The sequence below is a fragment of the Sinohyriopsis cumingii genome, chromosome 6 (assembly GCF_028554795.1).
Source record: "Sinohyriopsis cumingii isolate HCF-2022 chromosome 6, ASM2855479v2, whole genome shotgun sequence".
NCBI lineage: Eukaryota > Metazoa > Mollusca > Bivalvia > Unionida > Unionidae > Sinohyriopsis > Sinohyriopsis cumingii.
This window is the reverse complement of record NC_142966.1, coordinates 130,127,698-130,141,534: the sequence shown is the minus strand read 5'-3', so window position 1 is coordinate 130,141,534 and position 13,837 is coordinate 130,127,698. Positions and strand designations below refer to the sequence as shown.

General features: G+C 34.8%; 1 protein-coding gene across 2 annotated transcripts in view; it reads left to right on the top strand.

Moving 5' to 3' along the window:
* Positions 1-13,837, top strand: part of LOC149797961 (amidophosphoribosyltransferase-like) — a 64,330-nt gene that overhangs the window by 25,304 nt on the left and 25,189 nt on the right. For both annotated transcript variants that reach the window (XM_089963043.1, XM_089963044.1), the window contains exons 6-8: positions 3,320-3,450; positions 5,188-5,289; positions 12,905-13,033. In XM_089963043.1, coding sequence (XP_089819169.1) covers positions 3,320-3,450; positions 5,188-5,289; positions 12,905-13,033 — 362 coding nt within the window. The remainder of the gene's footprint in view (positions 1-3,319; positions 3,451-5,187; positions 5,290-12,904; positions 13,034-13,837) is intronic.

Genomic DNA, 13,837 nt, shown 5'->3' with positions numbered 1-13,837 from the left:
ATTCAATTAAAGCTGTGATAAAATATTATGATTTTGTACTTACGCTTGTTACTAAAGCCTTGGTGGATTTTTTTTTCAAGAACACCAATAAAATCAAATACGGTATGTCCAGTAAGTTGACTGATAAACAACAATATCCAATTGAACAATAATAATATAGAATGCAGTGTTTCCCTTTACGCACATTTGTGCGTCAGGGATGCATGCTGGAGAAAATTGACGCACACATTTTGTTGCCGTACGTTTTTTTACACAAAGGATTTGTCAGGGACGCACGCTGGAGAAAATTGACGCACACATTTTGTTGCCGTACCTTCTTTTTTACACAAAGGATTTTCATAATGTGATCAGGATTTATTTAATACCCAATGCACTGGACAATGGATGGCATCATATATCCGTCGAGCATAGGCATCGACTGGTTCCCTGCTTTGTTTGCTTCCTGCCTTGCGCTCCTCTATTCGTATAGCAGAGTGCACCGCAGGGAACATACGAAACAATGAACCAGACTAGCATAGGCAATGTTATGATGAAGTAGCTTCCCCTAATCTAGTGAGCTCTCATGCGATTTCCATCGAGCTTAGCAAGCTGTCATCTAGATGTTTAACCTCAATGCTTGTTGCACAAGAAAGGGATCTCTAGATTAACTCGTGCACTAAAAATCATTAGCAAAGAAAGTGAAAGAAGCGGAACACAAAAGAGTATGGATCTGTCATTAATGAAAAATGGAGAAAATAATTCCCTTGACTGGAATACGGCACATCCATTAGGATTACTGGTGTGACTGCAAAAGTGAATAATCCTTTCATGACAGGGTTTTAGAATTTTAAACAGTCTGCCCTCATTCGCCACAAGATATCTGGAGAACACATTATAACCCAAGACATTCTTTCACAATAAAGAAATCAGTAAACTTGCAGAGACAAATGTGTTATTTGGATTACAAAGTCAGCGGGTCATTGCAGATTTTGTTGGTTTTTAACTTCGCTGCAATAAAAGAAAGATCTTAATGTACAAGTTTAACTTATTTGAAAGAAGATGAATCATTATCCTCTTTGATATCTGGATAAATGTGTTCTGGGATGAAGTACAATGAAATCGATTATAGTACACATTTTATGAAAGGCAGCAAATTAACTGCCATTTGGTTAAAAAGATTTATTTGGCTTTTTGTATTGGCTTGTATGTAAATTGTTGGGCTATGATATTGCTTCATATTGATTATAAGGAGACTTTTAAAAGAATGACTTTAAAAGAAAAATGAACTAATAAAATTATTCTGTGAAGGGACAATGCATTTGTTTGTTAATTGTGCATGTCGGTTTATTTGTATGTTTAGAGAGAGAGAGAGAGAGGGTATGTTGTGCAAGTTGCAGTATCCTATTTCAAGCTGAAAAAGTATTGAGTCATAGGAAAATTTATAATTACATTTTTGACCCCCACATTTTTTATTTGACCCCCAGTTCTGACACCAAGGGTTTTTTTTTACCCTCAATTTTACACCCCTAGGGGATACATGGAGAATTACACAAATAGTCAGTTTTTTTTATATATCCAATCAGTTACACATTCAACATCTTAGATTGAAACTTGGTGCCTCAAACTGATTTGAAAAATTGTTGTATATGAAGAAATTTTTGGGGGCTATGCAAGTTTGTCTTTTGCTGGGTAAGTCTGTATTTTTGCTGAGTAAGAAGAGTTTGATTTTACTTATCCTTGGCACAAGTGAATAGATTTAAGCACAACCTTGGTTCTGAGGAGACAGCCAGAAGAAGGGGCACAAGAGAACTATGTGTAAAGCCCCTATCCGACCTTCCCATAATTATTACGGACATACAAATTACAAACTGTGATCGCAGATTGTTTTCAGGATATGTTACATGGCTAATGAAAGAAGTGGCACAACTCTAGGGATTTTAGTCATGCACTTGAATCAGAAATCATGACAAAACCATACATGTGCTGCTACCTTAATGAGCTTGAGGTACAGGGTTCATTTCTACAACTTAACAAAGATTCATTGGGTTTTATATTAGATTTGAAAATGCGCCTTTATGTTGATTATACCTTGAATGAATTTGATTTCCATTAGCTCATTTACGAGAGTTATGACCTGATTGCCCATCCTCTTAATGTTGGCAGCATTGCTTCATCTAGGTTTGTTTGATTTCATTCAAATTTGTCATACAGCTTTATATTGAAGAGATTTTGTAAAGGGTAAAAAGTTGGATCACATTGTCTGGATCATATGCCTTTCATGGAGCCAGGCCTCACAAGTCTTTTAAATGATAAGCTAAACATGGAATCTTCGGTTGTGCAGAATTACTCTCAAAAAGAAACCATTGTCAATACTGTTGAAATTAGCATGCAGCTTTCTGTTAACAAAATGTTGAATAAGTTTTATTTCTATCCTTGCACCTTGTCATTTGGAGAATTTGTGGCCCAAGATCCTCAGTAGAAGGTGTTGCTGAGCATATTGGTTTGCCCTTTGCAGTGCAACCATTGCTAATAACTAAATAACTCAGTTATTATATAAGAGTAAATATTTATTATAATATGACTCAGCTACTTCATGTGTGATTGTGCTTTTTATCATTTTTTTACTTTTAATTTTCCTCTATATGGTGGCTGATTTTTTGTCATTTTTCAGCTACTTCATCTGTGTGATCGACTGGTTTTTGTTATTGATGTGATTGTCACTTTTCAGTTTATTCCTTTATAATTGGCTGTTATTTTGTTATTTTTCAGCTTCCTTAATAATTGGCTGGGGATGTCTTTGTTCATTTTCATTTGTAGTTTGCATTTTTCAATGTCTTCATTTATAATTTGCCGGTTTATGCCATTTTTGAGCTATGTGATTTTTTGTGTCTTTTTTTTTCCTTCAGTTTCATTTAGAATTCATTGGTTTTTGTCATTTTCAGTTTATTCATTTATAATTGGCTGCATTTTGTCATTTTTCATCGGTTTTTTTTTTTTTTTTTTTTCTATGATTGGCTGGTTTTTATCTTTTTTTCATCTTAATCTATGTGATTGGCTGTTATTTTCTAATTTTTCAGCTTTCATAATGGGCTGGGGGATTTTTGGTCATTTCTCAGCTTTCATAATTGGCTGGGGGATTTTGGTCATTTCTCAGCTTTCATAATTGGCTGGGGGATTTTGGTCATTTCTCAGCTTCATTTATAATCAGCTAGTTTTTTTTTTTCATTTTTCAGTTTCTTTGTTCATAACTGGTTTTATCATTTTTCAGTTATTATTTTTTGGCTTTTCTTCATTTTTCAGCCAATTCATCAATGATTTGCTGTTTTTTTTTTATTTTTAGGATCAAGAAAGCTATGCAGCAGACCTTGTTATCCTATGCCCTCTTGATCATGCATGGAGACAGAATTTATGCTGTTCGAGACCCTTTTGGAAACCGGCCTCTATGCATTGGCAAAATTGTCAAATCATCAGGTAAGTTTCTTTTATTGTTTGAAGATATGATTTAATGTTGATAATCAAACAATTTAGCAGACTTTGCTAGATGTAAAAAATGTATTTATTTAAAAGACTTGACTAGATTTAAAAAATGTATTTTTTTTTAAATCCTGTTTTTATGACCAATTAATTAATTGAGTGCAATAGACAGCCTGGAGGTTGGCATCAGTGGATAGAATTGTAACAGATGTTTACATTGATAGATTGATGTTACATACGTTGGTCTGTTTTTGACCTTTATGGCACATAAACACAGTTAGGTTATTTAGTGCCATGGTAGTTGGAGTAAAATACATTGTTTAAGGACACATCTTATTAGCAGATCTAAGGCTCCTCACAGTAAAAGATGTGGGCTTTTCCAATGGTAAGATTTGAACCTCACAGTAAAAGATGTGTTGGCTTTTCCAGTGGTAAGATTTGAAGCTCAGCAGTAAAAGTTGTGGGTTTTCCAATGGTAAGATTTGAACCTCACAGTAAAAGATGTAGGCTTTTCCAATGGTAAGATTTGAACCTCAGCCGTAAAAGATCTGGGCTGATCCTGTGTTAAGATTGTAACCTCGGCAGTAAAAGATGTGGGCTTTTCTGATTGTAGGATTAAAACTTCAACCATAAAAAATTTGGGCTGATCCAGTGGTAGGATTTGAACCACAGGATCAGCAGTAAAAGATCTGGGCTGATCCAGTTGTAGGATTTGAACCTCAGCAATAAAAAATGTGGGCTGATCCAGTGGTAGGATTTGAACCTCAGCATTTAAGATTGAAATTATTCTATATGTTTCATCAGTTTCATTTCAAATGATGGATTAATGTATGATTCTGTGAATCACATGACATAAAATGCTGATTTTGTTTCATTCAGCTGCAGTATTTCATTAGCAAAATGACTCTCAAGTGCAGTTTATGCCTCAGATATTATGGCAATTATTTGATGTCATTATATCATATGTGTCATCATGAGGAATTAAGGTGTAATTTTATATGGGAAAATTATTTTATGTGTAGAAATGTGACATGTGATACAGTGGTCTTCAATGTGGTTGAAAACAGAAGATGTAGACAGAACTACTGACCATGAATGGGCCCAGAAAAACTAGTGACAGTTAATGGTTCAAATAGAACTAATGACAATGAATGTCCCAAACAGCAAGTTTCAGTAAATGAATAATAAAATTAAAAAAATGGTGACAACTAATGGTCCAGAAGATAGTACTAGCTGACAATGATCCATACAGAGATAGTAGTGTCGTTGAATGGCCCAGACAAGACTAGTGACAACGATTGGTAAAAAAAATATAGTGATGATGACTGGTTTAAACGGAGCTGGTGACAGCAAATGGTTCAAATAGAACTAGTGACAATACAGGACTTCATTGCAGGGGTGTATGATCACTTTTGTACGGAATGTGGTTTCCTGTTTTCTTGTTTACTTCACAATAATGGTCCACCTCTTTTCAATGTTTGAGCTATTAAGAGTACATTAATATACATTGGACCTAGAAGTTTGCCTTTTTACCATAAACTAATGAATCAATTACTGTGATATACCATATTGGCAAGGGTGTCAGTGTAATATAGACACATTTCATGGTAATCAAGTCACATTAACTCATACTTGCCTGAAATAATTGATAACCTGTCACAGATTGCCTTTACATGCCTTCTTGTTGACAAATCAAGTCAGAAGGCTTCAATAATTTTCTGTTTCTGCTACCAGGAAATACTTCAAATGATGAGGAGGTCATTGGTTGGATTTCATCATCTGAGTCATGTGCCTTTAGTGGAATTGGGGCCAAGTACTACAGAGAGGTTCTTCCTGGTTGGTATTTATTTTTATTATTGACACAAGGCAAATTTACCAGAAAATTTCTCACTATTATATCTAACATTTTCTCTCTATAATAAATGGCTTAACCCTTTCATCACGAAGTAACTGTGTAGGCATAGAGTCCTCAACACTAAGTAACTTTGGAGTTGTAAAGCAAAATGACTTGTGGATTTTTAAATAACATAACTTTGCCAATTTTAAAGATGTCTGGCTGGATTAGGTGTCAAAATCAAGGTTAAAAATCAAATTTTATGACTAATTGATCTGCATATCTGTTACAACTGTTAAAACACAGATGCAAACAGGTAACACAACAGGTAAAATACAAGTAATTATCTATTTACCTCTTAGCGAACTTAGAAAGTTCCCAAAACTTGTTCAGTTGACCCTAGATGTACTCATGAATAATTCCAGTAGCAACACAAGTCTCTCTTTCAGGTATTTGATAGGTAGAAATTAAAATTCCATAAAATGCCTTGATTTCATCCAAGGTGAGATCTGTCCACACACCTGTGTTGCCTCTGGCACATTTGATCATCACATTCAAATTCGGAGAATTTTTCAAAAAACTTCATCTGAATAGAATATTTGAAAATATTCCAAAGCTTTCCTGGAGACATCTAACATTCGGGTGGGTCCAACTCTCTCAGAAAACTGAAACAAATCTCTTTGGTTTTCCAAGTTCGTCCAACAAAATCACATGGAGCGTACACTTCCTCTGGTTCAAAACCTTCAAAGTCCTCTTCATCGTCATCACCGTCACCCACAAGCGGATTCCATTGCCTCTCCAGACACCTTCTCTCATTTTCATCCAACTTTACGAGGTCGAAATTGGTAAAATCCTCCGATAATTCAAAATCTGACACTTCACTCTCATTTGATCTTTCTTCGAACTCCACCATTTTGGATACAAATTTCACCATTCAGAAAACGCGTTAAAAGGGCCTACTTTGTTTGATATTTCTAGCTGTATGCAAGCTAAACTCATGCGATAATCCAAATATAATATCTACATTACAAGTAGGAAGTTATTACAGGTACCCCAAACTTTTTATAGTTCGGTACTATAACGTTAGAGAAGAACACTGCCCCAGACCGGTAAAGCGGTCCATTTTGTTTACGGACTTACTTCCCCATGACCGGAAAACTGGTCCATTGTGATGAAAGGGTTGAAATAATTCACTAGTAAATCTTTTGCTGCAAATCACTTGGAGCTTTAGAGGGGTTTACTGACATATGTCCTCTGTTATTCATAGGTACTATTGTTTAAAATTTTATTCGTGACTGTAAAATGGTAGTAACTGTCAATAGCTAAATTTTGTGTATGGGTATAGGTTCTGATATTATGAGTGTAGATCTCATAGGATCTTTAAATAAGCAATTATGTAGGTATTTACAATTATTAATAATATTAATAATAAAAACTTTATGAGGTTGGTTTTTTTCTCTCCATTGGACAGGTCATTCAGATGGGTTATTATTAGAATTAGGTTATTTCCCATTGGATGGGTTAGGTCATGTAGATTTTTTAAGATGTGAGAGATTTGCATGTCATATAGATGTGGTAGCAAAATGCATTTTTCACCTCGTACACATGTATATTAATAGCTAGTGCGGGACAATTCTTTTTCATTCTTATTTCTTGTGTTCTTGTCATCACATCAAGTCTGTTGACATTTTATTTTGTGTTTAGATATTATTTGAGAGGAAATGTTTGTTTAGATTATTCATTGGAACTAAAAAGTGCTCATTGGACTAATCATTACTCTGAGACTATTGTGAATTAATCAAAGGAGTTCTGGACATTTTGATACAACATGACTGCTGGCAAACAAGTGCATTCTAGATCAGACTTCATTCATAACATTTGATTGGTTTGGACCTGAATAGAATTTCTTAGGATTCAATTCATAATGCAGTAAAGATTGCTATGATCGACCACCTGTCATTTCTGACCACAATCATAATGCACTGATCAATTGTATTATATAAATGCTCTGTCGTGAGTGACCACCTGTCATTTCTGACCACAGTCATAATGCACTGATCAACTGTATTATATAAATGCTCTGTTGTGAGTGACCACCTGCTGAATGCGTCCAGTGACAGCGATGTCTTGGCAAAATATCCATTTCGGCACTGCTGTGAACAACCACATCGCAAAAACCAGGATAAACTCCACAGACCTTTATTTAATCCCCATAAAAAGGACTGTTCTAAATTTAAAATAAAATGTTTAAAATAGGCTGGCTGTCAGTGTCTGATTTTTTTATAGCTATGCCTATAGTGTTTTATAGTTTCTGTCGTAAACCAGACTAAAATATATGTAGATTATTTCCTAGTCTGGTTCCCTGCTTCATAAGCTCCCTGCGTTGTTCTCCGCTATTCTTATAGGGGTGAGCGAAGCAGGAAACCAGACTAATTATTCGCGCACTTAGCCTGCTTCCTGGCCTTCTCGTAGGACCCAGCATACCTATCAACGACCGTATCGCGAGAACAGACAGACACCACTGACCTGTTTGTAATCATTTGTTACATTGGCTGCTTGATTTGTAATGATTGTTCTGATAAAAGACAAACATAAAAGGAAAATTTAAAAAAAAAAGGATTGTTGCTACTGGTGATAGATGCTACAGTCCATAAACCAGGCTAATGTACATGTCAAAATTGTGGTTGTAGTGCCAAAGTTGACGTAGCGGTCGCGTATATTGTTTGTCTGTAGAGTTAATCCGTATTGCCAGAGGTGAATAAGATCATTGTCTACAAGCAAGAAAGAATCGTTTGCGGGATTCGATTGATAGTGTTCAAGACTTGTGATATTTGTTGTAAAACACACACACACATGATGTTAAGTGAGTCATCTTTGAATGAAGCCGTTGACTTTTGTAGATGGTTCTATTTCTGCATGAGATAATTGTTTCTTTTTGTTTCATTAATTGTTAGATTTTTATATTTTCACACAGCCTTGTCTTTATGTTTGATATTACAATTGAGCACTAATAATTTTAAGACCTTAATAGCAATGGATAAACCTTCAACTAAAAAGAGACAAATTTTAAGGCTTGAAAAAATAATTATTGAAACTGAAAGAAGTGAAAAAGAGCAGACCACTCACAAAAAACCCAGTTTAAATGTTGGTAAAACAAATTAAGTTTATGATTAAGGAAAATGAGTAATTCTGAAACGATTTCATATGCTAAAATATGTGATCTTCATAATGTAAATGTGATTTCATGTTTAATGATAGAAGTATATCTTTATTGCTCTATAATTTTGTTTTTAGATGAATGCATACAATATTTTAGCAAGAACTATTAATAAAGTATAGAATATATGTGCAGTGATTGTGGTTATTTTTCTTGAAATTGTTCTGAAACTAGACCTTAGAAACTGGTCTTTTTGTACAAATCTGCTGTGAGAGACCGCTTTTTGTTGGCAGAAGGGGCGGTCTCATAACAGGCTTTACTGTACTGTAAGTTCTCTTACATTTTCATTTTATAACTTTGATAGTTAAATTATTTGTTACATTTTACAAAAGTTGTTTGTTTTACTTCTTTCTGTTACTTAGATTGTGACCATTGAGTCATAACACATAATTACATATAAAACCTGATTTTTATTACATAGCCATATGATCTTAATGGTTGAACAGGTGTTTGATACTGATGTTAGGTCCATATTTCTGTACCAAACACCTAATCTTTTATAAATTTCAGTTTGTTTTCTGATTTACGTTATATAGCTAAATATATTTGGAAAGTGTAATAAATACAAAACTGCAGTCATGTTTTGTTCTCAACAGTTTGAAGAAGAAAAACTCATTTGATATGACATTTGAATTTATTTCATCTCAGCCTGATGGCCACAATATATCGTATCTTTCCACTGATTCCAAATACATGTAATTTTCTGTATGTATAATGGCACCATGCTACAATACTTGTATTTTGATAATTTATCCTTCATTTATGGTATTGTGGTTCATTGACATTTTTTTACAATCTGTGAAGAATATAATGGTTTATCTGCATTGTTGTTACAATCTGTGAAGAATAAAATGGTTTGTAAAGCCTTTTTGTTACAAACTATGATAAATAGAATGCTTTGCAAGCCTTGTTACAGTGTATGGTGAATAGAATGGTTTGCAAGCCTTATTACAATATATGGGGAATAGAATGTTTTGCAAGTCTTGTTACAAGATATGGGGAATAGAATGGTTTGCAAGCCTTGTTACAAGATATGGGGAGTAGAATGGTATCTGTCTTTTGTAAGCCTTGTTGTGCAGAAGACTGAAATTATTAATGAGTATCATAAATTTGATTTTGTTGAATGTGTGTTTTAAAAACAATTTGCATGGCAGAAAATCTTAACTTCATGACACATGCCTAGTAGCATAGTAAAATGGCTTTTAGACAGACATCTTGTATGTGCGGTTTGGCATTGCATATGATCATGAAATTTATAAATTTGCATATACCTGGGCTTTACCAATCTGCTTGCCTGTTGCCCAGGAGATGGTCATATTTGGCTCAGGTAAAGTCGGGATTGCAAGGTATTTGTTCATGAGCAAGGCAAACAAATTGAGAGTGAGAGGTTGTATTCAGTTCATAATGTTTTATCTTCTGCAATCTCAAAACAGTACATATATCAGCACATTTATTTTGCACTTTTGTTCCACATTCTTCAGTTAAATAACTGCCCAAATTTTCTTTCATCTATCGGCCCTTTATTTCAATAGATCTACTGTAAAAGTCTTGCCTTATTTCCATCTTGTAACCAGTGTCACAGTGCAGACATGATGATTTCAATATTTACTATATAAAGCAAGGTTTAAAAAATAGGTAATAAATGTTCAATTTTATTTTAATAGTAATATTTTGTTTGTATGTTGGATTCACTGACTTTCAAGTCCTAACCTGGCCACAGGCTGTATGCATGTATATAGGATTGCGTACTTTCAAGTCCTAACCTGGCCATAATTCAAGGTGTCAAGGTAATAATTGATAAAATAAGTGTTCTCAGATCATGATTTGTGAGTACGTGTATAAATAAATCTGTGCAATATGTCTTCCTTTACTTATCGTTCATGACTTAAGGAGAGGAGTCTTAGTATATATAGGAAGAAAAAAAGATACTTGAAGTTTCCACCAAAAATTTAACAAGATCATTAAGTACATTGGTAAGCATTCTGAGAGTTCCCAACAAGTTGCTTAGGTGCTGCCAGACATTTGACTTAAGTGTTTTAAAAAAAACTTTTATCCAGGAAAATCTTGTAAGTATTTATGGTCCCCCTGTCACAGACATTGAGTCAGAAAGTGCTATTGAACATTTGGATTATGTGTGGAAGCACACACAAACATATGAGTGGATATATGAAAATAGCAAGGATAAATTCATTGGTACTGGAGTATTTCAGTGAGGGACTCTGGTTTTACTTCTTACTGGATGGATAATTAAATTTACATGATCAATTGATCTAGAGATGCAAAATATATACAGAAAATTTTATATGTTAAGATTTTACTAAAATCAAGTTATTGTTTTTATTTTTCAATTTGAAATCTTTAAACGTTTCTCTCTCTCTTAAAATTTAGCTATTTCCAAAACCTTTATGTACATACACATTTATTTGTTTATCTGTAGACGTGTATTTGTCTATATACATGTATTTATCTTTATACATGGATTATACCAAAGACTTCTAAAAATGGTACTGACAGCTGCCTTGCTTGGCGCTCAGCATTAAGAGATTACTGTAAGGACTGGTCGGCCTGGTGTCGGGATAATGTGACTGGGTGGGACATCATACTTCATGTCTGTGGCATGATGCCTCAGTGCTAGACATCACTATAAACTGCCACACTGCAGACATTGTAGCGATATGACTGAAATTTTTTGAAAGCCATGTTCAAAATCTAAATCATACACACACACACATATGTATTTGTTTATCTTTATACATGTATTTTTTTATTTAAATACATATACAGACCTGCCAACCCTTACGATTCTGCCCTAAGTCTTATGGAAATGACCCTTAAAATACACAAAAGCACAAATAATGGAAGTATGATTGTTTGGGGTAAAATGCAGATACTGGCTTGTCTGTGTTTGATTTTGATTGGGTTTCATATTAAATTGTTTAGTTAGTCAAGGAACCAGACAAATTTTGCTGGAGTACCTCAGATGCTTTAAATTGTACATATTTTATGATGCAAAATAACTGAATGATCAATCTGTTTTTTGTGGGTCTTTTTTTTTTTTTTTGGAATTAACATGGAATCCAACAAGCAACAGTTCAGGATGAAAGGGACAATAACCACTTTAAAAGTTTTAATGGTACAGAAGAATAAAAGAGAACAGTGATATTCTGGTGGGGGGGTAGTAAGAGCAACAATTAGGTTTAGCCAACATCGTGTGCCAATTTGAGTATGTCACGTGGCAGGAAAGATGATTGCCATTGGCATGGCTTTTTAAAAAAAAAAAGATTACATCAGGTTGAGAGATATTAAGAAGCCATCAGTGGGGTTTGTGACACAGTACTGGAGGTAATTAAGGATGAATTAAAGTATACAAACTTCTGAGTTGAACATGACATTTACCATTGGTACATCAGTCTTGAATCACATGTCTAGACTTGACAAATGCAGTACATTATATTTTGTTACACCTTACTGATAGCTGGCCCAACTTACGGAAAGAAATTGACTGCCTTTTTGGCAGGTCTGCATATATTTATCTATATATCTGTTTTTGCTCTTCTAACTGTATGTGCACTCTAACCCTTTTCTCTTCATCTACATATCAAGTTACGACATGTAGTATTTACATATATCTTCTTTGATACTTTCAATTATTGGCATATGGTTTAAAGATGCAAACAAAGAAAATAGAAGTTCTTTATTGGTAAAATAAAATGTGATGTATTTCCTTAAGGCATCCCATATTTCATTGTGATAGTATGTTGTCATATTTTGGAACAATCTCAGATTTCCCAAGGGCAAGTAGAATATTCCATTCAGCTTGCCTCTTGTAAGCTGCCTTTGATAAAATTAGTACATATCTGCATAGACTGTTCCAAATGTGAGATTGGTATTGTATGCCACTTGCAGCAGTAAGCTGAAAGCATGCAACATCTGCATGTAACGTAATATATATATAGTCATAAATTTCATATTAGTTTCACACCACATTTTTAGTGCAATGTGTAAATTGATTATGAAAATGACTACAGTGGTGGGTTTTTTGTGCATGATGGGTATGCTTATTTATACAAGTCTTGGACTTGAACAAAAAACTGTTACCTTTTAATTATTTAATTATCTACTTAATTTAAACATTGCTTTTTACATTTTTAGTTTTCCACTTACTGTTAATACTTACAATACCGTTTCAACTGCAAACTGCACAGTCTCAAATCTGCATTTGCATTGTGCACTGGCAGATCTTGCTATATGCTGTTCGGAATAAATGGAAGAACAAGCAACACATAACCTATAGCAGATCTGGGTTGGCATTGGTCACAACATGTAAGCAAGTATATACAGTAATTGTATCAAATTCTGTAATATAATTAATGTATTTTTTTTACATTTGATTCTTATAGGTGAAATAGTGGAATTAAGCAGAGAGGGGATCAAGTCACGTTGTATAATTCCAAGACCTGAAGCAAAGCTACCAGCTCTTTGTATATTTGAATATGTGTACTTTGCCCGACCAGACAGTATTTTGGAAGGTAAGGTCTTACTTTATTGAGTTATCAAATGATTACACGGTCTTTTAAAAGTCATTATGTAAAGCTAATTTAATTCTTTTGAGGACTTCTCCGGTGGCCTGGTGGTTAGAGTGTCTGCCTCAGATGAGGGAGGTTGTGGGTTCAAACTCTAGCCAAGCCAAATGAAAGACTTATTTAAGAAATGGTACTAGCAGTGCCTCGCTTGGCGCTCAGCGTTAAGAGGTTAGTGCTAGGACTGGTCAGCCTGGTGTCAGGATAATATGACTACCACGTGGAACAGAGGTGTTGACAGTTTGGGCTTAAGACTGGCATGTTTTCTCTGGGCCTCAGCAATTTTCTGCTGTACAGGCGCCAGTCGTGATCTTGCTTCACTAGGAGAGACAGTCTTGCACAAGGGTCTCACCATAGAGCATCTGTTTTTTAATCTGTTCCACAGGCATGCAGAATAATTGTTTTGCCCATCTAACTTGAAGACAGCTGGGATGCAAGCCATCATGAGAACCTCATTATCAGAAATTTTGTCTTGCCACCTTATCCACATAATCCTTCAGAGACAGCTCATGTGGAATTGATTGAGTTGTTGGGAATGTCCGCTGTAGACAATCTACATCTCACTGGCATTTCAAAACAGTGATGAGGGCAACCTGGGGTTGAACAAGGTGTGGTGAGCACTGCAGCACTTTGTACTTTCAGATTGATGGTAAGACTGTGGCCCCACACATTCTCATGTAGTTTCCCAAAGGCTGAGCTGGCTTTGGCAATAAAGCTGTTGACCTCAATGTCAGTGTTGATAGCTCTTGAGGG